Source organism: Pituophis catenifer, unplaced genomic scaffold (genome assembly GCF_029215685.1).
Source record: "Pituophis catenifer annectens isolate HBS135680 unplaced genomic scaffold, rPitCat1.0.hap2 SCAF_2, whole genome shotgun sequence".
Taxonomy (NCBI): domain Eukaryota; kingdom Metazoa; phylum Chordata; class Lepidosauria; order Squamata; family Colubridae; genus Pituophis; species Pituophis catenifer.
The window spans coordinates 218,034,677-218,059,036 of record NW_027256882.1 but is presented as its reverse complement, the minus strand read 5'-3'; the positions used below and the strand labels follow the sequence as shown (position 1 = coordinate 218,059,036).

At 39.7% G+C, this 24,360-nt stretch overlaps 1 protein-coding gene across 1 annotated transcript in view; it reads left to right on the top strand.

Moving 5' to 3' along the window:
- The window catches only part of ADAMTSL1 (ADAMTS like 1), a 508,728-nt gene that overhangs the window by 304,981 nt on the left and 179,387 nt on the right, over nucleotides 1–24,360 (top strand). Inside the window, exon 5 of the mRNA XM_070938587.1 lies at nucleotides 8,419–8,655. Coding sequence (XP_070794688.1) covers nucleotides 8,419–8,655 — 237 coding nt within the window. The remainder of the gene's footprint in view (nucleotides 1–8,418; nucleotides 8,656–24,360) is intronic.

Here is a 24,360-nt window from a genome sequence, read left to right as displayed (position 1 = left end):
TGAGTCCCTCAAGAGAATGGCGGCATATAAATCGCAATAATAAATAAATAAATAAATAAATAAATAAATAAATGAATGAATAAATAAATAAATAAATAAATAAATAAATAAATAAATAAATAAATATTATGTAACCTCCACAGTTACATTATCAAAATTTGAGCACTTGGCAGCCCTCTCCATTTATGACTTCAGAAGTGCTATAACTCCCCACACCCACATGTCTCCACCTCAATCTCTTCCTTTAGGCTGCCTCCTACTCTGCCACCCTTTCTGTCCTGCATCCACTCTGCCTCGCACTCCACCACCTCTGCCACCTTGCCACCTCTACATTGTACCCCTGCACCCTATCTTCTTGCATTCCATCATCCTGCTCCACCCCCAGAAGACTGACTTTTGCTGTCTTCTTCCCCTGCTGTTGGTGAGCCATGTACAGCCTGGCTCTTCACAAGAGCTGCTGCCAGTGCACAGCCTTCCTGAAGCTTCACGCATACCTTGGGAAGACCTTGCAGAGCCAGCAGCTGTGAAGAACTAGACTGGGTGCTCCTCAGCAAGGGAAGGTCAACGGATGGTGACAAGAGTACAGAACAGCAGAGGTGCAAGCTGACAGAGGTGGCTGCAACCAAAAGAGCAGAGATGATGGGGATATTGGTGCTTGAGGAGATTGAAACAGAGGCAATACTGGCAGGGCAGGAGAAGCATGAGGTCCTCATCTAACAACAGCATCTCAACCAGCCTAACGATCACAACCATGACTGCCAAAGCTGCCATCATTAAGCAGTGTGGTCCAGAGGTGGGTTTCAGCAGGTTCTGACCAGTTCTGGAGAACCGGTAGCGAAAATTTTGAGTAGTTCGGAGAACCGGTAAATATCACCTCTGACTGGCCATGCCCCAATCTATTCTCTGCCTCCCAAGTGCCAGTTGATCGGGAGGAAATGGGGATTTTGCAGTAACCTTCCCTGGATTGGGGAGGGAACGGAGATTTTACCGTATCCTTCCCCTGCCATGCCCCCCAAGCCATGCCCCCCCCAAGCCACACCCACAGAACCGGTAGTAAAAAAAATTTGAAACCCACCACTGGTGTGATCACATGATATTTGCCTAGTGACTGCATCACTAAACAGTGGAAATCCCGATCTCAATTCGGGCCATTAAATGAGGACTGTCTGTATCGAAATGTTTAATAAGAACTCTTTATGATTATTAGTCATGCTGAGGACACATAAGGACCATGGTAGAAAGTATTGCTGTTTGTAAGGGGGGAAGAAATTTTACGATAGAATGATTCGTTTGAAGTCAAAGAAAAGATACTGTGCATGTAAGGAATTGTTGGCCATCTTTAAAATCAAAATTGTTTTTATGGAAATATCAGCATGAGTTGTAAGGAGGGAGATTAAGATAACATTCGAGGGAAAGAAAAGCTCTGTCAGATAAGTATTAAAATGCAGTTGTGTGAGTTGTGTTTTAAAGACATCTTATATGGCTGAATCAGAAATCAGGGTCCTGTGGTGCCGAGTATAATTCCATGGATTTTACAAAGAGAATGCTTTTGTGAGCTTTTGTTTTTTTATTCAGTAGTCAGGAAATAGTTCCTACTGTGTATTGTTCGGACAGTTGGGTGTTCTGTCTCTTCTCACTTTTTGTACAGGAGGAGGAACTTGTTGGTTCTAGATTAAACAAGTAAAGATAGGAGAATCAGCTGAGGCTGAAATTGGAATGTACTGCAGGTCTAATCTAGCATCTTGTAGCAAAATGTATTGTGTGTGTGTGTGTGTGTGTGTGTGTGTGTGTTAAGTCATTCACTTTTTGAAAAACTAAAAGAAACTAGAGCCTATGATTGTGGTTGAGAGAAAAATTGTCCATTGGAAAGTAAAATTACAAGAGTGAGGCACTGAGGCATGGGCCCCAAACCCACAAGCTATCCTTTTACATTAAAGTGTAATAATTTATGTAGAATAAAATCACTTTTTTAAATTTCTTGGAATGAATGTGCAACAAAATCTTGCAGCAGTAATTACAACTGGTAATGTATCTTTCACTAATGCTTTATGTACCCTAAACAATTTTCTAATTATTTTGTTTTTCCCCCCACAATAAATTTTCATGAGCTGTGATTATTGCAACTCATATTTAAAGGAAACTGGTGAAGCTGGAAAAGATTGAGTTCCCAAATTCCCCACTAAGTCACAATTAAGAATTCCTCTGAATCCTAGTTCTCTAGCTCCAAGTCAGCATTTTGTTTTTTTAAACTTCATTTACAATATTACAATGAATTAACATGATATCTTAGTGATGTACACTATTTAAACTTAGTTTAAAATTAATATTAAAACTATGCATGCAAAGCAATACAATATTAAAACTTTTGAAAGCAAAAAATATAACCCATAAAAATCCCATAAATCCATTCAAAATCCTAAGATTTTTTTAAAAAAAGTTATTCATCTAAAGCTCCAGAAATTAAATAAGTTGTGAGCATTTCTAGAAATGATATTTTACAACTAAGGTGATACCACTAAGACAGTTCTCTCCTTAGACAATTCCATCCAAGAAATATAACTTAGCTGGGAAAGAGTCTCTTTAATAAATAAACAAACAAACAAACAAATCTGTATTTCATCTGTGGCTGGTCTCAAATAATCAGGATAGCCATTAATTGGTCTCAAAGACACAGAGTACTCCTTACTGCCATCTAGTGGTCCACAGTTTTACAGCCCAGATATCAGAACTCTAGTTGAGGCCTTGGAATCACCAATCAATCATGATTATAAATAAACGTTCAAGAGAGACCTGCAAGGGTAAACCATAGAGCTGTCCAACAGCTGGGGAGGGGGGGAACCTTACTCCTTCTAAATTCAAAATGGAGCATCCAAAGAGTCAAGTTTTAGGATTAATATCAGTGATAAAATGTAAAATTTGTTACTACCGGTTCTGTGGGCGTGGCTTGGTGTGTGTGGGGGGTAATATGACTTGAGTGGGCGTGGCCAACTTTTTTTTTTTTAACTTTTAAAACCATTTTTTCTACAACCTCTTTGGCTGAAAAGCCTCTGACGATCCCAGCTGACTTGCCTGATTGGCAGAAGCTTTTTTTTTTAAGCCTTTGACGATCCCAGCTGACTTGCCTGATTGGCAGAAGCTTTTTTTCCTTTTAAAAACATTTTTTCTATAACCTCTTTGGCCAAAGAGGTTGTAGAAAAAATGCTTTAAAAAGACTCTGATGATCCCAGCTGAGCTACGGGATCATCAGAGGCTTTTTTTTTTTACTTTTAAAAGCATTTTTTCAGCCGAAGAGGTTATAGAAAAAATGCTTTTAACAATTAAAAAAAAAGCCTCTGATGATAGTGCGGCTCAGCTGGGCAATGGTGGGGGAGCAGGGATTTTTGCTACCAGTTCTCCGAACCACCCTCCTCCATCGCTACCGGATCGGGCGATCTGGTCCGAACTGGGAGCATTTCACCCCTGATTAATATCATGCCGAGATTCTATTAGTGATGTGTCAATGGGAAAATGCAGTAATGTTTTAGATCAGGACTATCAAACTCAAGGCTCAGGGTGCTTAGATCTGGAATGCGGGGTCGCCCTGGAAACAGCAAAGGACTGGTCCGTGAAAACGGAGTTCGCAGGCATTGCATGCAGCCCTTCCGAGCTCCATTTTCTCTGGCAGAGGGTTGCAGGATGCTGTCCCAGCTGAAACAGGGAGCCTGTTTTGGCTGGCAAAGCGCTTGGGCCCCCACAGGTGCCCAACACGAGTGATGTCATGTTGGTCACACCCACCCTGATCACACACACACCCGCTTCCCCCGAGGTCAAACACAACCCTGATGCAGCCTTCAATCAAATCATGTTTGACACCCCTGTTTTAGATAAAACACTCCCAGTGGCTGAGTTCCCATGACATGTTGTTCCCAAGCATTCAATAGTGACACAGGTCCTCTCATTTGGACTACAGTTCTGCTCTCAACACTACAGCCAATGCGATGGGTGTTATGCACTGTATCAGTTCCTATGTGTCAACAGGCCAACTGCGATCCTTTGCATCAGTTGTAGCTTTCAAGTCAACTTCAAAGACTAGCTCAAACGGAGAAGTAAATCATATTAGAGGACTACTGAAAGCTTACGAACAACATGCTGTAAGAACTCAACATCTGGGGAACTTTGACTTACTTTTAAAAAAAAAAGGCAGAGGGAATGGTAGGCAGGCTTTCATAATCACAACCCCCTTTTTCTACAAGAACTTGTCCCTTGTCAAGCTCCAGACAGCTGGGCACATTTGAGATGGCAAGAACTACCCTGTTTCCCCAAAAATAAGACATCCCCTGATAATAAGCCCAATTTTGAGTGCATGCGCTAAAATAAGCCTCCCCCAAAAATAAGCCCTCCCTGAAAATATTTAAACGCAGAGCTGGAAATCAGGTAAGACGGCAAGAGGAGCCCCATCTTGCTCCATGCGTCCCAAAATAATAAGACCTCCTCGAAAATAAGGCCAAGCGCTTATTTCGGGGTTCAAAAAAATATAAGACAGGGTCTTATTTTTGGGGAAACACGGTACAAATATTCCAATAAGGTCTATTTAATGCTGCTCTTGGAAATGGCAAGTTGGAATTTCTCGGCCTCATTTCTAGTAAATCAAGGTGGAATTTCTCTGAATGATTTCAAGTGATTTCTTGCCACCTGGTCTCAGCTCTGTTTATGAGATAACCTGCCAGTTGATGTCCTGTGTTTTGATAGTATATGCCTATTTTCCTTTCCGTGCCTCTTGTAGCCGTACACTCTCTCATTCACACAAAAAAGAGAAGAAGAAAAAAAAACTTGGAATGATCTCTTCCCTATAATATTCAGGAACAACGTCAAGGTGTTGTTCTCCATAAAACCTTCATAAATTTTTTGGAAAAGAAGGTAAACATAATTGCAGGGTTCTGTCTGGTGGAGTCAGATTATTGTGGCTTATTTAACAATCATGATTAAGCAAACAACAATTAATCATTTCATCAGCATGTTCTAGCCGCCTGACTGGAATTAGTGCTGGCCAGGTACCAGGAAAGAGTTTGGGGAAGTCAGCTGCCATAGCTGCTGCTGCCTTTCTGGAACAGCTGTAGAGCAGGGATTAGAAGGACTTGCAGAAGTGTGGATGCCAGGGCATTTGGTCTTTGGGTTTGCAATTAGTATGGCAACTTGGTTAAAGAACAGCAGCAAAACCTAATAAATCAACCAATCCCATCCCTGCTTGGCTACGTAACCTGTTTTGAATAGTAGCTAAGTAATGAGAGGGTCTTGTGCTAGGAAGACTGAAAGATGTTAAACTTAACTGTGAGAGAATATTGCATGTTTGTGCTGGCCCTTCACACTAGAGATAGAAATTCATTCATTCTTGCCTTGGGGCCAGTGGCATAAGTATGCCTGTACACTTTCCAGAGTGCTTATATTTGCTCTTCAAGCAGCTTAAGTTTCACAGAAAACTTCTCCAAACACCCATTTGGCCATTTAAAACGGTGTTATTATTTTAATCAGGAAAATCAAAGAGAAGTAGCATTTTACTCTTGCTCCTGATCGCCCGCCGAGTCTTGAGAATGTGCTAGGTTGACCGTGTGTGTTTTTTTAATTATTATTTTGGTTTCAAAAACAAAAAGACAAAGTGCTTAAACAATCCTATTCAACTGAGAGCAAAGCTAGACTGAGAACTCTGTATATATCTGTATGCTTTGTTGGACCTTTTGTCTTTATAAAAATAAATCAGTACAAGCCGGAACGTTTTGTAGGTTCAGCCAAGCCAGAATCAAATAAGAGATCTTGCTTGGCTCTGTGGATGCATGAATAAGCCAAGCTATAAAACCAGACTCCATACCCTCATGGAATTAAAAAAAAAAAAAGAAAGAAAGAAAGAAAGAAAAATTAGCGACAAAGTTTCACTTACTTTAGCACTTTCCCAGGCTGTTTACATGCTCAGGCTGATCTGGGCCTCAGCTCCCTGAATGTTCAACACAGGAGGTTTTGCAGCTTTTTCTAAGTATGAAAGCAGATCCCCATTGATTCTGGTTAAGAAGGAACATAATCAGTTCTGCTAAAAGGAACAGTTGACAGCATTATGAGATTTGCAGACAACGGAAGTACCTGTTCAGACTTCCTGTTCGCTGCACTTTTCTGGGTAGTTCAAATTAGAATACTTCAGTTTCTCTGGGCCACTTACATAAATCAAAAACAAGATATTTACCTGTAATTTCAAGGAGCTTCTTGAGGAGTGAATTATTAAGATTTTTTGGGGTGTGTGGTACTGCCTTTCTGGTTCAGTTATATTGTTTTTTTTTCCCCAACAGCTATCTAGATGCATCATAATTATAGTGACTGAGATTATCTTTCCTTTCAGGAGACAAAAAGACCCATTTCTTCATTCTTACCCCACACAAAGCCTAAGCGATTACCACTGGTAATCTTGGCTGAAGACTTAAAGGCCGAAATGTCTCATGTTGAAGATCCAGGATTGTATTTCTTTCATTAAACTTAGCAGAACCAAGAAAAATGCTTCCCGAATCCTCAGGAACATTTATTGTTACTGAGCTAATTCAGTGGTTCCAATAACCTGACTCAATATGCAGCAGGTTCACATGTTCAGCAGTAGCATTATATGCTTCAAATAAGGAGGAAATCCCTACATAGGTGGCAAAGGGAAGAAATTCAGATAAAATTGGGAGGAATAAGAGACTCTGCCAGCTGCTCTATATGTGCCATGGACAAATACAAAATGGGATCAGCCAGGCTGTAAACACTGTTAGAAACGTATTTGCTAGTAGCCACTGCAGGATCACTTTAATATAAGCCCCAGAAAAAGGAAGTCACAGTAATAAATGGAATTGAATGGAGAAGCAAGAGATTATTTTTTAATGTGCTAAGTGGCTTAAAGTGATTTCTGGTTAACTTGCCAGAAACAATTTTCAACCATGTCAATTTTGCAAAATCTGAACTTATCAATAAAGAAGTTAATAGTTATTATTTTAGGACTGAATATTTAATTAAATTCAATTATGGGATATGCTTTTAAGTAGACATGAACAGTGAACATTCTATGCTTTGAAAATATTAGCAGTCAAATATTGTATTCACTGATAGTCTCTATTAAAGTAGTACAACGAAGGATGGGCTAAACTTTGACCAAATAAAATGGTTAAATACTTCTGTACACTTTGCATTTGTCCATGGCATATACATAATATTCAAGGCTATTGTAAATTGGATTATCCTGTTCTCTCTGGTTTCTTTTAAACAATCCACCAAAATATTTGGGCGGTCCTTATTAATATTAGCATAACATTTAGCACAAATTAAAGAAGTTAAGTTGCATCTCAAAGTACCTCTTTTGGTAGATTAAGAAAAGGAATTTTAAGAATAGTAAGAAAAACAAAAAACATTTTTTTTTAAAAAAATGAAGAGTTATTGATGCTGTGGATTGTAAAACTCTCTGCTTGTGTTAGATTGAAGTAACACAAATATACATAGTGTTTTTCTGGCTCATACTGTGCTTTTGGCTGATTTTGGTCCTTTTGGAAAGCAAAGCTAGCAAAGAATGCTTAAATAAACAAACACTTTAATCAAGCAATTTTCATGATTCTTTTCCCCCCCCCCCTTTTTTTTTCCATTTTCAAAGGAAAAGAAAAGTTGGCCAGGTCTATATATGTCTTTCTTCATCCTTGCAAAGTCAGAAGAAATACTGAAGAACAGGCAGCATTTTGTGAGAATAGCCGCAATCCATTTCTTGTGCTGTAACTAGAGTGTTGCTCTCTTGCTATTCACTTCTAGTTGTTTCTCGGTGATAAATAGACTGCAACCCTCTGCCTATTTTCTTAGAGCAGGGGTCTTCAAACTTGGCAGCTTTAAGCATAGCTGGCTGGAGAATTCTGGGAATTGAAGTCCACAAGTTTTAAAGCTGCCAAGTTTGTGGATCCCTGTCTTAGAGGAACTCAACAAATTCTGTGCAATTTTCTTCTCACTAGTCATGCTTAAAATTATACTATTACACATGAATGTCTAGTGAAAGTGCCGTGAAACACTTTGATGATTCTGTGTCCCTTTAGATCAGTGTTTCTCAGTCTTGGTAGCTTAAAGATGGGTGGACTTCAACTCCCAGAATCCCCCAGCCAGCCATCTTCAAGCTTCCAAGGTTGAGAAACACTGCTTTAGACAAAGATAGGAGTACCATTGTTTGCCACTGGTGAACAGGTTTTACAAGGGGTTTTTTTTTCATTGTTTCTTTCTCTGCAGGCTGGTTTATTAACTAGTTACTAGAAGGACAGGCACTGGTCACAAGGGAATCAATGCATTTCTCAAGGTTCAATTTTCTTAAAGCTATTGTTGCTTCCAACCCGTATCAAAGGACATTATATAGAATAGACTTAAGTAGACTTTTGACTTTTTTCTGTTTGTTTTTAGGATTGCCCTCCAGAAGCAGGTGATTTTCGTACCCAGCAATGTTCAGCACACAACGATGTCAAGTACCAGGGACAGTTTTATGAATGGCTTCCTATCCCTAATGATCCTGACAACCCGTGTTCATTGAGATGCCAGGCAAAGGAGACAAACCTTATTGTGGAACTGGCACCTAAAGTCCTGGATGGAACACGATGTTATACTGAGTCACTAGACATGTGCATTAGCGGCTTGTGCCAGGTAAGGAATGCATTGTTTTGTTGGTTTCTCCTTCTTTCAGTTTACACAGTAGTCCCTCTTTAGTGACTTCCTCATTTAACGATGACTTTCAGTTACAATTGTGATGAAAAAGTAATTTTTTGCCAATCTTCACATTTATGACTTTTGCTTTGTAAAGCAAAGAAAAGCTGATCATAAACAATTATGGTTCACTTAGCAGTTGCTTCACTTAACAACTGAATTGCTGGTTACAATTGTCACTAAACAAAGACTACCCAGATAAACTGGTTATCCATAGTTTATTCAGTTCTGCCCTCCCACTTATTTTTCTAGTCTTTAAAATATTGGTGCTACTTCCAGAATCAGTTATATTTTTATTTCTATCATGGATCTGATGATCATTTAAAGTGATAACTTTCAAATTTCTTTACCCTTTATTAGGTTACTTATATTTCCAATTTTTTTCTCAGCTCTGTAATGTTTTGTTTATGTAGCTCCACTGAGATGATAGTCATGCCCATGATATTTGTGCCATGATCCCTGGGACCATTATGACTTGGCCTCCTCATGACATTGCCTTCATCTCATCCCCAGCCTAAAGCAGCCTAAAGCGATATTAAAACTATCCCAGTGTTAAAGTAGCATGGTTCCTTTTCTTTTGGCACAATTGTTGCTACTAAAAGAATGATAAACCATTTTTTAAAAGTTGGGTCTTTAAAAAGAATACTAGTATCGTGCTGCATGGAAGGTTAGTTGAATCACTAACCTTCCATGCAGCATGATACCAGTATTCTTTTTAAAGATCCAAATTTTTAAAAAAATCAGAATCATATTCTGCCACTGCTTCTGACAAAGAGTGGGAGGAGCCTAATTTTGCCCCACTCCTGTGCCATTTTTCCTACTTGCTGCCATTTCCTTGACATTAGTTGAGGACAGAACAATCTCTCTGTTCCATCCTTCCATCATCTCCGGGACCTTTCTGTGGGCTATTTCGGGACACGGCTTTAGCACTTCTTCAGAAATAACCTAACTGATAGTCCTTACCTATGAGCTGCTTTTTGGGCAGTTTGTCAGGTGAATACAATAACCTTTCTAAGCACTTGCCTACATACACCTATCCCTGCTCATGAAACATTAAGAACAGTGACTGGTATTGGCTTCTCCTTCCAGCAGGTGATGTCCTCAGGACGATAAATAAAGCCAGTTTCTTTGTTAATTTGTCCAGTATCAGACCAACACTGCCTTCCTTCTTTTGGCAAAATAGGAATCAGTAGTGAAGACAGTGCAGTATACTGTGCCCTCATACTTTTCTACCAATTCATGAAGAATAACACTTAAAGACAGATATCTTTGGAGAAAACTGACAAGAGCCTCCATTAAGCCAGAATGTTTTTAAAAACTGGAGTTTTGCCCATCCTCTTTCTCATTAGTACAGTATTTGGAACAAATGCATTATGGAAATGTCTACAGCTTTAGGAAGGCCCTGTTCAGCGGCGGTTTCACAAATTCTTACCACCGGTTTGCCCCACGCACACGCTCGCTTTACATGCACGCGCGACTCCAATGCATTCACCTGACCTGTGCATGTGCTTTGTTCGCGCGTGCGCCTTCTGCGCATGTGCCTGGCCTCGAAAATGTGGCTAAATAGGATGGCATTATGTCGGGGCAGAGGGGCAGGCCCACGTGGCCACAGTCACCGCTACTGGTTCACCCGAATCGGTATGAACCGGTTAAATACCACCTCTGGCCCTGTTACTTCTACAACCTTACTATGTATTAGAGTCTCATGTAGCTCTGATATCACCAGTGAAGGGGTTCCTCAGAATTTATAGCACCCATTTCCAAATACCAGATAAAACTTATTTATTTGTGTAGTAATTTCCTAAAAATCGGGATGGAAACATTTGGCTACATGAGAGAAGCAAGCATACCTTTACACCAGGTGAAGAGATGAAAGAACTTTTTCATTGCTTTGGAGATTGCTTACCATAACAAAGTTTTATAGGCTCCTTCGCTTCAGGAAATCCTAGTTTAATAGATAATAGGGCTGTGCACATTTCGATAATGAATTGGATCTGATTTTTTCCAGCCTTCCATGTCAGGTTGTAAAAAAGTAACTTCATATTAAATGTCATAAGTTTTTAAACTCACTCGGAGGCTGAAAAAGCAGAGCCTTCTTAATGAATAGCTGAGAGGTGTTAATCGTTGCAAACAAATTAGACCAACTTTTCTAATTATTTTTGAAACATGCAGAGTCCTAACTTTGGCATATAATAAAGACCTATGTCCATTCCCCAATAACCCTTAGTTTTATCATTTCAGTGCAAGAAATCTAGAGAAATACTGATATCACATTAGTACATTAGGGCAAAATTGTAGACTATACTGATTCATGGGCCACAAACTGGAACAAAAACTCTGATCTAGAACTCAAGCATTTGTTTCTTTCCTCCAAGGAAAATTAGTGACGATGGGTTAAAACAGAGGTGTCGCACTCAAGGCCCATGGAGTGCTTAAAACTGGCCCGTGGGGTCGCCCTGGAAACAGTGAAGGACCCCTGCGGTGCCTCTGCAAGCAAAAACAGAACTCGCGAGGGCCGCACCATTTTCGCTGGCAGAGGGTTGCAGGAGGTTGTCGCAGCAGAAAATGGAGCTCGCAAGCCTGTTTTTGCTGGCAGAGCGCTCAGGCCACCATAGGTGCCCCCAACACGAGTGATGTCGAGCTGGCCATGCCCACTCTGGCCACGCCTACCCATGCCCCCCCCAAAGTCAAACACAACCCTGATGCGGCCCTCAATGAAATTGAGTTAAAAGATGGGAAGTTACTGGATCAAGGGAGGAACCATGAAAAATACAATAATGTTGTGCACACACACACACGCTCGTTCATTCATTACACACACACACACACACACACACACACACACACATATTCATTCATTCATTCATTCATTCATTCATTCATTCATTTGTGTTTTAATCAACTGTTTATTTAACTAGAACAACTGGAAAAAATTATCCTTGCAATTGCTTTCTCAAAAAGTGGAGTGTTTTCTGGAATCAAGAGTGAAATAATATAATAGGGTACAATTATTCCCAGGAAGTATTGAGAAATGGAAACTCCAGTGCCCATTGAGATACTAGGTTAAAGAAAGAAGAAGGATTGTTTGCAATGGCTGTTATCATTTTGTTTATAAATCCCAGTATCTTTTGTGTTTTTTATAAATAACAACTTTATCCAAATGACTGTATTTCACTTATATTTGTATAAATATAATTTCACTTATATTTGTAATAATAAATTGTGAAATTATTTTATCTAATGTCTAATTCCAAACTTCAGATGAATATGGATAGAATAAAACTTTATTACGGTCATTGACCAGCAATAGACATACAATAAATTAAAAATAATTCTGACATTAATCATGAATAACATCTCTGTTATAAAAATACAATATGAATATGAATTTAACCTGGCTTTTAAAAAGCAGCTTAAGAAGCAAACATTGTTGAAGTTTTTTGAAGCAACAGATCCAGATTTCATGGTTTTGCTCATCCATAACCCTGTATAAAACTTGACATTTTATTACCCTTTGAACTGAATCTCATCTCTATTTCTTTGGGTTCTTTTTCCTGTAGTTTATTTTTCTTAATGATCTTCTGACCTAAAGAATATCTTTATTGTTAAGAAAGATGTTTAGGCTTAATTGAAAGTGATCCGTAATGGACAGCTTCATCTATCTTAGCTAATAATGAATTGGAACAGGGACTTCTCTCTTTGATTTCAGGAGAAGACACCGCAATGGCCTTTGGGAAAACATGATTTGAATAATTCAAGGCCCTTGTGAACTGTTTTGCAATTAATTAATAAGACACTTAAGAGGACTGTATATTTAACTTGCCCTTCCCATTTAGCCAAAATGCTTTGGCTTAGCACAAGATGTACATCTGGATGTACATTATCTAATTAGCTGAGGAACTGTTAGCCCAACCATAAAGGCTGGACAATCTTTATAATCTAATCACAGGATACACCTTTCTGACAAAATATTTCCAGAGAAATATGCTAATAAATAATAACCTTTGTGACAGAATATTTTTTTTGTATTCATGTCCTTGAGAATTGGGAGGAATAGAAGAAGACATAATTCACTCCGTTGATCTGATGTCTCTAACCTGATGACCTCAAATGATGAAAAGTGCATTTGATATGTCTTTTATGTTGTGATGTGATGATGTACAGAATTATTTAATGGAGGTTACATCATGAAGCACATTATATATTTACACACACACACAATGGACGCTTATGTCACTTTAAGGCAAACTTAAAATGCTGGCTCTAGTGGGAACTGTGTACTTTGCACCTATTGTCATATATACCAGTGGTCCCCAACCTTTCTGGCTTTGTGAACTGCCGATAGCAGCAGTGGCGGCGGGGAGATGGTCTCGCACAAGCAGCAGGGGTGTGCTTGCGCATGCATCTCCATTTGCACAAGCATCAGGCATGTGCTCTTGCCACTTACATAAATGGAGCTTCGCACACAAGCACATGTCTCTGTCGTTCATGCAAATGGAGCCGTGTGTGCAAGCAACACTCATCCACCGCTTCCGCGGTCTGGTTCCGAATGGGCCGGGCCGGGGGTTGGGGACCCCTGATATATACCATTAAGTCTAATTATATACAGAGAAAGATGCATCTTTCATTTAGTATTTCCAATAATGGACTCAGGTTTGTGGGAGAAATGGTAAAATAATTAGAGTCTGAAAGGAAGATGAAGTAAGGTTTTGGTTGCTTGTGTCAGCAGGGAAGATCAAAGCCTGGAGGTTTTTTTACAAGGATTGTGATCCTGGTAAAAACTAACTACAAGAGTTAATGCCAGATTCATACCAAAGCTTGCTTGCAGACACTAAGCAAGGTTTTGCTTACTTTCAGGAGCTGGTCTGTGTATTGAAGCAACAACAAAGCCAATTAAAAAGAACTAGTCTACCCACAAGCACCAATTTTAGTTCAGGTTCAGATGAATTAGTCCAGAGCCCAAAGGGGTTCAAATAACAAGCTATCATGACAACATGTTAGATCTGGAAGTTGTGCAAAGATATGTTTGGAGGGTATATAGACCCTGTTGCCCCCAGCCAACCCCTTCTAGTGCATAGATTTGCAGAGTACAGCCTTTTATCAAAAGTGTAAGTTTATCAAAAGTATCCTCAATTAACTTCTTGGAGATATCTGGATACTGAGTTTGTTCTTGCATTGGGTCAAGTTCTAAAAAACACAATATAACACAACTCCTTTTCTAATGGAAAATAAGACTCCTAGCCAGGAAGAATCATAAAAGGAAAACTTCACACACACAACAAGGCCCAATGGGTTTCCTTTCCCTCTCTTCCTCCTGGCATGCATCCCTAACTGCATGGATTGTGGCATTTTAGCACCACTACTAGGAAAACACAACCTATTTAAAAGCTAAATGCCTTGTGGCTTGTGCATGCCTGTGTGGTTCTGTCAAGCGAGCAGGAAGGATGTTGAAGGATGCTCGGAAGAAGATGGAAACCCCAAATGATTCCCATATCCTGATACACTTGATGCCTTGAGCCAGTCTCACAACGTTGTGCAAAAAAATGAAAAGAATCACGGCTCTTTTGCCACACAGCTCAGCCAAACCTCAAAAGCATTCACTAAACTGTTTGGAGTGAGGAAATACCAAGTTCCTTTCTCGTTAATTCGAATAGTGTTTAGTGTTTATTTTGGGCCTGTGGGAGTCTTGTACATTCCCTCAGAAAAATGGTACTTTGCCTTCTAGAAGGGATAAGAATAAATTGCCAAGGTATTTAATATAAACTGTTCGAGATTTAAGCAAGTCAGTTACCTCGTCTTTCTACTTCCCCTCTTCTTTTTCAACTATCTAATCTAATAGATCCTTGTCAGGTCAATTTTGAGTCAATATGTTCAGTTTGTAAGTTTATCTTTCTGCACATTAAGAGCCCATTAGGGTTCTACTTGTTATAGAAATGGCTAGTACAAATAATCCTTGATTTACAACCCCAGTGAGCCCAAAATTTCTGTTGCTAAGCAAGACAGTTGTTAAGCGAGTTTTGCCCCATTTTACATCCTTTGTTGCCACAGTTGTTGAGTGAATCACAGCAGTTGTTAAGTTAGTAACATGATTGTTAAGTGAATCTGGTTTCCCCATTGACTTTGCTTGTCAGAAGGTCGCAAATGGTGATCACATGACCCTGGGATATTGCAACCGTCATAAATATGAATCAGTTGCATGATTAATTTTTTTCTTATATATTTACTGTATATATAAATATATATTTAGTTTGTAGCAGGTTTTTTATCTTTGCATCTTTAAACTTTAATAAAAATTATTATAAAAATATACTTTTAGGATGTAAGATGTGAGATTGAGACCAAATGTGGCTTTGTGGGTATGAGGGAACAAATCCTTTTAGAAGAAGGCAGGGGCAGCCTATTTCTGTATATCTGTCAAGAAAGTTTTGTAGATATGATTGAAGTATTAGGCAAATTGTGGTGCCAGATGATGAAATCTCAGTTTTCACAGTACTCTTAGAAAGAGTGTAGAACCTTTGAGTAGATCAGGGAAGTAATGATGTGCTCTCACCAAGCCACAAGGAATTACATGGTATCAATATTGAAAGAGTTTTTGTATGTGTATTTGCAATGTGGAATGTGGGAAACATAAATCGAGAACTTGAAATTTTAAAAACAGAAATGGAATATAAGTATGTATTCAATGTGAACTCGAAAAGAGGTCAGCTTAATCTCTGCTCAGCGTAGCCCAATAAATAACAATATCCTATTTGCTTGAAATTATTGACTATTTAGTGAACATCAGTGTTATATCCTGATTATTATGGTTCATTGCACGGTCAGCCAGATATTCAGACTGGATTTGACATTTTTAGCCACCTATCGAGTCCTTGCCAAAGATCTTGGATAGGCAAATGTTGATCTTTGATGGTATCGTCGCAGGATGTAAGCTGTTCCAAGTAAAGCCGCCTTTTGCAATTGACTGTTGGTGATTTTGTCAATGCCAGTGGCGTACAGGTGGTATTCTACCTTGTTTCCCCCCCACCCAAATAAGACATCCCCTGATAATAAGCCCAATAAGCCCATAATAAGCGCATGGAAATAAGGCTAAGCGCTTATTTCAGGGTTCAAAAAAATATATGACAGGGTCTTATTTTTGGGGAAACACGGTGGGTGTTTTGGGATTGCAATCAAGGTGCCTATTAATATAGGTACTATCTTTGCTTTCCTTTGCCACAATTATTCCATTTCTATTTGCAGGCCTTTGCATTTTGTTATCTTCTTCAGTTCTTTCTCTTTTGTACTGCTGTTTTCAGTACTGCTACGTCCAATATACAGTTGATAAGTCTCGGGTCTTAAATGGCAGGTGCCTGTTCGTTTGAATTCTAAAGTTCCAGACCACTTTAGCTTTTTCATTTTCTATTACTTTCTCTATTTTATGGTCCCACCAGTTCTTGTTCGCAGGCAAATGATATTACTTACAGATCTTCCGGTGCACCATTGTTGCTACTTTGTGATGCCATTGTTTATAGTCAGTCTGCGTGATCTTCTTGAAGCAGCTAAAAAGGTAATTCACTACCTTTCACTCTTCAGCTTCTTTGCAGAGGCAGCATTTCCTGTCTGTTGTTGTCTTCTCAATTCTGGTTTTGTTATTATTACATTTATTTGCCACCCATTTAGTGGTTTGAGATAACTCTGAGCAGATTCCAGAGTGATAAAATATACAAATATCCAGACAATCATAAGTATAAAAACAGATTAAAATGACAAAAAATTAAAACTGGAGCCAACGGCCAACCCCGTGCCAGCTGGCATATCCAGGTTTTAAGTTGTTTTCTAAAAGCTAAAAGAGAGTGGGTGGATCTTACCTCCTGCAGCAAGATATTCCAAAGGGGAGACGCTGCTGCAGAAAAGGCTCTTCTCCTGGATCTCGTCAGCTGAAATTCCTTGGCTGATGGGATCCGCAGTGCTTTCTGCCAGCACATGTGGGTGGGCCAATTTCACTCGGGAAAGATGGTTCCATGGATATCCTGGACTTAGACCATACAGGGCTTTAAAGATCATCACCAATACCTTGAATTGCATCCAGAATCAGATCAGCAGTCAGTGCGGCATATGTAACAATGGTATTATATGCCTTTTGTCAATGCCAGTGGTGTACAGGTGATGTTCTAGGTGTTTTGGGATTGCAATCAAGGTGCCTATTAATATAGGTACTATCTTTGCTTTGGAGGTCCCTAGGGACCACTGCATTTTGGACCAATTTTAGCTTACTGAAACTCTTCAAATGTAGCCCCATGTAAAGCATGTCCACATGGGAGATGACCAGTGACTGACTGCAAGGCCTCACAATTCAGAAAAGGGCGTAGTTCACACACACTACACAAAGTTGTGCCAAGGCTTTCCTAGCCATGGCTGCCACCTGTTTTCTGAGCAGGAGCTATGAGTCTAGAAGAACCCCCCAGTTGTGCACTGAGTCTGTCTGGGGTAGTGCCACCCCATCCAAAACTAAAGATAAGTTCCAGTTCCTGAGGTTCTGCATACCCACAACCTCTCCATCTTACCAAGACCTATGGCAAGGGACTAGAGTCATGGTGGTGAACCTATGGCACGCGTGCCACAGGTGGCACGTGGAGCCATATCTGTGGGCATGCGTGTGTTGCCCTAGCTCAGCTCCAGCACGCATGCGCACACCGGCCAGCTGATTTTCAGGCCTTCCGGGCCCAACAGAAGTCAGGAATCGGGCTGTTTCCGGCCTCTGGGGGGGGGGAGCCTGTTTTTGTCCTCCCCAGGCTCCTAGAAAGCCTCTGGAGCCTGGGGAGACCAAAAAATGGGCCTTCCAGTGCCACCGGAAGTTGGGAAATGGGCCATTTCTGGCCTTCGTAGGGGCTCCGGGGGGAGTGGAAAAGGCCGTTTTTGCCCTCCCAAGGCTCCTAGAAAGCCTCTGGAGCCTGGGGAGGGCAAAAAAAATGGGCCTACTGGGCCCACCGTGCTATCACGTGCCAAAAGCGGGGGGAGCATGGGGTGTCATGTGCTCATGCAAGGGGGGGCAGGGCGCATTGAATTATGGGTGTGGGCACAGATGCACCCTTCGCTCCCCCCACTTTTGGCACGTGACGGCAAAAAGGTTAGCCTAAAGGTGGACTAGAGTTTAGGGTTCAGCTAAAACCTGTTGTTGCTCATCCAGGCCTCCACAGCCTCCAGAGGACACAAAACGGCAATTGTAGCATCACTTGGGCCACCAGGGATGGAGATGTAAAGCTGAATATCATCAGCATGTTAATGGTCAGACAGCATATGTTGGATGATCTCACTCGGCAGTTTCGAGTCGATGTTAAGAAGGAGCAGAGAGAGAGTACTGAGGCCTGCGGCACCCCCACAAATGTATACACTTACAACAGACAGCAGGAAAAGGAAGATGCACTAAAGTTTGAGAGAAAGAAAGCATGAAGAAACAGTGATAATATTATATTGTCTCAAAGCCTTTCATACAAAATTCTAATTTGTGAATTTGAATTGACATGTTTTTAGTCAATATATAAAGAGTATCCCATGTCTGAAATGCATCATGCTTCTAATCAGTACAACCTACAATAAACTCAATGGAAAAGGTGACTGAGGACTTATATGAAAACTGGGAGGCATGTAAGATGCAACAACATGAAAAGAAGCAATACTACAATGACTAATTGTAATGCAAAAACTGGAAAAATGCAAAAATAGTGAATGATAGGAAAATTTGAATTGAGTAAATACAATAGGATAAGGTATGGGCTATAAGAGTTTTGTTTATTGCCAGTACAACCGTCAAGAAATACAAATGCCGACTGTAGAAGTGGGTGTCATGAGAGTCAGACAGACTGAATTTTATGATTCAGTTTGTTAAATAAGAATATAGATAAAAATAAATATATTAGAAAACTATAGAAAATGTGTGTATTAGGAAAAACCCTATATAAAAGTATACATAGGTATAAATGCACAAAATGGAAAGCTGTAAAATGAATATACCAGTATTACTAAAACTGCATACAAAATACATTTTTAAAAGAAGAATACATAGAATATACACAGATTTTTAAAACTGTTCCTGTTTTTTTAAAACAGGATTTAGATTGGAAAAATAAGCATATATAACAGATTTACCCCTCCCTTGTGTCCCAGCAAAATGAAAAGAATTTATTTTGATTTTCTGCTTTTAACCTACTTTTTATTTTTGAAATTTCATTTTCATTTGTGGCTTCTGCGCATTTTACTCTATGCTGTATCAATCTGCTTGTAATTTCCATTAACTTAATATAATTCTGCCCTTAATCTATTTAATAATTCCATTTAGCCCTCAGATACCGTTTCTCTGCATTTTGCTGTGGAGAACTAAAGCAAAACAGGCACATAATTGTATTCCAGTGTAGTCTTTAGTCTGGGAGGGATAAATCAGATTGGCTGACTTTGAAATGTAGCCCAACTATCTTTGACTATCCCTGTTTTAGTGCGATATCATCCACTAAAGCCTTTTGATTTTCAGCTATTTATTTAAATGGCTGACTTTTTGTGTTATTTCATATTTTTCTTGATTGCGTGGAAGAATTTGATGCAAATCACACTCGCTTCCCTCGTTCCCAGTCTGTAAACATTTATACAGATATTGGAGCTGACTTACGGAGGCTTGTAAACAGACATGCTATCTCCAGATGATCAGGGATACTACAAAAGACAAGAACTCCTGGCATTACATGCTGTATTGACATATGGATGGATATAAGCTTCCTTCTGGTGAAGGTCAGGGGCAAGATAGCAGGGGAGTTCCTATTTCACTGAGCACCTAAAAAGAGCTCTTATTAACTTGCAGAGGAATGCTTTGTCAGTACATCCATGTTACTTTTGGCTTCTTGTAGCAATGAGGGTCTCAACTTCTTTAACCTCTAGATCAGGGGTCTCCAACCTTGGAAACTTTACGACTTATGGACTTCAACTCCCAGAATTCCTCAGCCAGCATATATTGTGGCATATGCTGGCTGAGGAATTTTGGGAGTTGAAGTCCACAAGTCATAAAGTTGCCAAGGTTGGAGACCCCTGATCTAGATTCTCCCTTAAGCCTGAGAGTTCTCGGGTTTCAGCTTCCATGCTGATATTTCCAAGGCATTCTAATTTCTGCACAGTGGATTCGTCTGCCAAGGTATTTAATATAAACTGTTTGAGATTTAAGCAAGTCCGTTACCTCGTCTTTCTACGTCCTCTCTTCTTTTTCAACTATCTAATCCAATAGATCCTTGTCAGGTCAATTTTGAGTCAATATGTGTAAGTTTATCTTTCTGCACATTACGAGCCCATTAAGGTTCTACTTGTTATAGAAATGGCTAGTACAAATAATCCCTGATTTACGACCCCAGTGAGCCCAAAATTTCTGTTACTAAGCAAGACAGTTGTTAAGCGAGTTTTGCCCCATTTTACATCCTTTGTTGCCACAGTTGTTGAGTGAATCACTGCAGTTGTTAAGTTAGTAATACAATTGTTAAGTGAATCTGGCTTCTCCATTTACTTTGCTTGTCAGAAGGTCGCAAAAGGTGATCACATGACCCCAGGACACTGCAACCGTCACAAATATGAATCAGTTGCCAAGCATCCGAATTTTGATCACGTGAAAAACAGTCATAAGTTTCTTTTTTCAGTACCGTTGTAACTTTGAACAGTCACTAAATGAACTGTTCATTTATACAGGACTACCTGCATTTAGGAAGAAGGAATACATGTACATATTGTGGTGTTCCGAATGGAATGGACCTAGGTCAGCATATCTTTGTCTCAAACCCTTCATCTTTAGGTGGGCTAAAAATTAAAGTTCAAGAGAATTTCATTTTTTTAAAAAAAAACATGGTTTTTAATGTTTTATATGTTTATGTTTTTTAATACTTTTTTTTTAAAAAAGAACATACAAATTGCTTATTTAGTTACTGCAGAATTTGTACTTCACCTTTCCAGTTCCATTTCATTTTCCCAGTGAACAGAAAATCAGGCTTCTTTTAAAAGTTCCCTTCAAAATGCAAACCGTTTCATTCAGCATTCATTTCACCCAGTTACGATCCAGATCAGGGGTGAAATCCAAATTTTTTCCCTACTGGTACTGTGGGTGTGGCCTGGTGGGCATGGCAGAGGAAGGATATTGCAAAATCTCCATTCCCTCCCCTCCTGGGAGAAGGATACTGCAAAATCCCCATTCCCACCCCACTCTGGGTCCAGCCAGAGATGGTATTTGCCGGTTCTCCGAACTACTCAAAATTTCCGCTACCGAACCTGCTGAATGTCACCCCTGATCCAGGTAGATAGGAACATTTTACAATACACTAAGTAGCCAGCATGGTTTAGGCAACTGGTCAGCACAGCTGAAAGCTTTGCAATGCCCAGAGGAATGATACCATACAGGCATATGCACTATTTAAACCTAGACTGGAATCCATCTCCTGTAGTTATAATTGACAGAACCTGGAATAATATCAGTAATTATTATTCTAGTTTAGCTTATTGAATTTCAAAAATTAGGTTAAATATCTATGATTTTCATCAGTTCCATTTGAAGAATAAATTTGACCATTTACTTAAATTAGGTTGTATATTATGTGGCTTTGGTTATATGAATGCGGTATCTGACTCAGTTTATAGGATAATCATAAGATTTGGTTTCTTTTCACAGTGAATCACCATTAAGTGTGCATTTTGGGGTATTTCTGTATTTTTGTGCTTCTCTTTGGACTCTCTTCTTGAGGACAACACAGTGCAACTGTTTTTGTCTCTATTTGTTCAGTGTTGTTTAGTGGGGCAGGATTGCAAGTATCGAGTTACATTTTTATAAAGCTTTTTGTACAATTTATAAGTGAGCGTGGCAAAACGCTTGCTTTTTTATGTGTGACCACCCACCATCTTAGCATCAAAACAACACAGACTTCTGGCTACATTCAGAAGAAAAGGCGGTAACGTGCTTATGTTTGAACTTAAAAGCAGCTGCCTTTAGGTGGGTAGATACTTTAAATTGTAATTAATTTATCAGTGTACACAAGAAGATAAATCAGTTCCGCTTACTTGGTGGCAATTTCATGGCTTACTCTTTAAATTACGCTTTGTGGGGGAAAATGCGGTACATAAAATATCATGACATTATTTCCCCAGCTTGGAAAAAAAAAAAGATGTTAATCTAATTAAGTATAATTGCCGGGCTGAATATACATGTATTAATAAAATAGGGAGTGATTGTCTCATGATGTTCCTGCCAAGTTAACATTACAATGATACATTGTATTATGATGTTGAAATACATGTCATTTCTTACACCGTTCTGCATAATCTCTCACCTACGTGGTCTCTCAGGTGGCAATATTGCGTGTATTTTATAAATCTTGACTAACCAAAGGCAAGAAGTCTGGCAAAAACATGTTCCAAGCTGTCAGCTGCTGTGTAGGTATCATTTCCATTTCTGTAATTCAGCCTTATTCTGTAAGGATCTTGGCAGAAGTATTTTAACCGTCTTCTTGCTGATGATGGCCTTTGGCATGGGATATTTGGCCAACAAACATAGCTTTGTTGCCTTCTGACTCATCTGGTAGCATCCCAAATAACATCGAAATTATCACTTTGTGGAAAAGAAAGGCCTCATTCTTCCATCTCGTTCTGTTTCCCTTTTCTGGGATGACAAGACCGTCTTACAGAAGATTGTGCTGAGAAAGCAGGGCCATCCAGTTCAAGACCTATAGTGTATCTTAATTTGAAGAGTTCACTGTCAGGAGCTGTATTTTCCCACTGATGACTGCTTTGACTGAGAACGTCTCTGGCCTCTGAGGTAAAGTGGTGTTTCCAAAGAATGGCATGCTCTGTTCTCCCATCAATGAAAGAGAAGAATTATTCAAGCCATTCTTGGTATCCTAGACCAGGGGTCTCCAACCTTGGCAACTTTTAAGACTTGTGGACTTCAACTCCCAGAGTTCCTCAGCCTGGAGTTGGGATTCTGGGAGTTGAAGTCCACAAGTCTTAAAGTTGCCAAGGTTGGAGACCTCTGGCCTAGACCCTGTTCATTATGGCAGTGATGATTCTCAAGTTATATAGCATCAAAGGGCTGGAAGGGATCTCGGAGATCTTCTAGTCCAAACCCCTGCTCAAGGCAGAGATTCTTATGCCATCCCAGACAAATAGCTCTCCAATCTTTTCTTGAAAACCTTCAGTGATGGAGCACCTACCACTCCAGGAGGCAAGTTGTTCCATTGATTAATTGTTTTCACTGTCAGTAAACTCCTCCTTATTTCCAGATTGGATCTTCTCCTGAGGAGCTTCTACCCACTGCTTCTTCTCCTTCCCTCAGGTGTTGTGGAAAATAAATTGACTCCCTCTTCCCTGTGACAGCCCTTCAAGGATTAGAAGGCTGCTATCATGTCTCCCCTAAGCCTTCTCTTTGTGAAGCTAAACAAGGATTATTTAATATTCAGTAAAGGGATTATTTATTTATTCATTTGTTCAATTTCTATAGCCACCCATCTCAGTCAATGACTCTGGGCAGCTTACAAAAAAAAAAAAAAAAAAATTACAATCAAAATACAATTTTTTTAAAAAAACAAAACAATAGAAATATCCAAAATAAATGTACATAGCAGCCAGGATACTTGAGTAATAAACAATACAGCCAAGAAACGCCTTGCCCCAGGCTGGAATGGGGCAACTCGCCATGGTCAACTAGCCATAGCCAAATCATTGCGACCAACACGCCACAGGGCAACTTGCCATGGTCAATTTGCTGCAGGACAACTCGCTGTGGGGCAAGTCAAGAATTCAACTTAATTATTTAAAATAATTTAAAAAATATTTTAGTTTTTGTCATTCACATTTTATTTTGTCCCTCCTTTGCCATCCTTTCTTTAATTATTCTGTTTGACTATTTCTTCAATATTAGTGTAACTCTTATCCCGTGGTGAATTGTTTTGCATCGAATTGGCTACAGCAAGTTGGCCATAGCAAGTTGGCTGCAGTGAGTTGGCCGTGGCAAGTTGACTCTGTAGAGTTGGCTCTGCAAGTTGTTGTAGACCCTCCCTGGCTTGGGAACATAGCCATGTTTTTAGGGCCTTATGAAAGACTAAGAGGATTGGCACCATTCTAATATCAGAAGGGAGTATGTTCCATAGAGCAGGGGCCACTGCCAAAAAAAAGTCATCTTCTAGTCCCCACCAGTCAACACTCTTTGGCTGACGGGATCTGCAGCCTGCCTATTCAGCTAGATCTGGTTGGACTGGTAGAGAGACTTGGGAAAAGGTGATCCCAAAGGTAATATTCTGACCTAGGCTTCCTTAGAAAGTATACAGCACAATCTTAGTCCCAGCAAACCTCTTTTATTCATACAGCTGTGAATTATTGCCATTCACAGTTCAAAAGGCTGCTCAAACAGTCTTTCAGGGGAATGTTTATAAAGACCCACCTTATCTCCCTTGGAATGCTGCCAGAGAATTAATTCCCAAATGCAGGGCAAGGCCAAATTTAGCACAGAGTCAAACAGAACTTTCCAAAACTTTAACCAACCAGATGAACTAATTGCTTCTTGCAAAAGCTCACGTCCCGTTCACTCCTCTTTTATGTCTTACGGGAGGGGCCAATCATCTCCAAGCCTTACTCCCAAGTCAACCCTGTTTTCTTAAT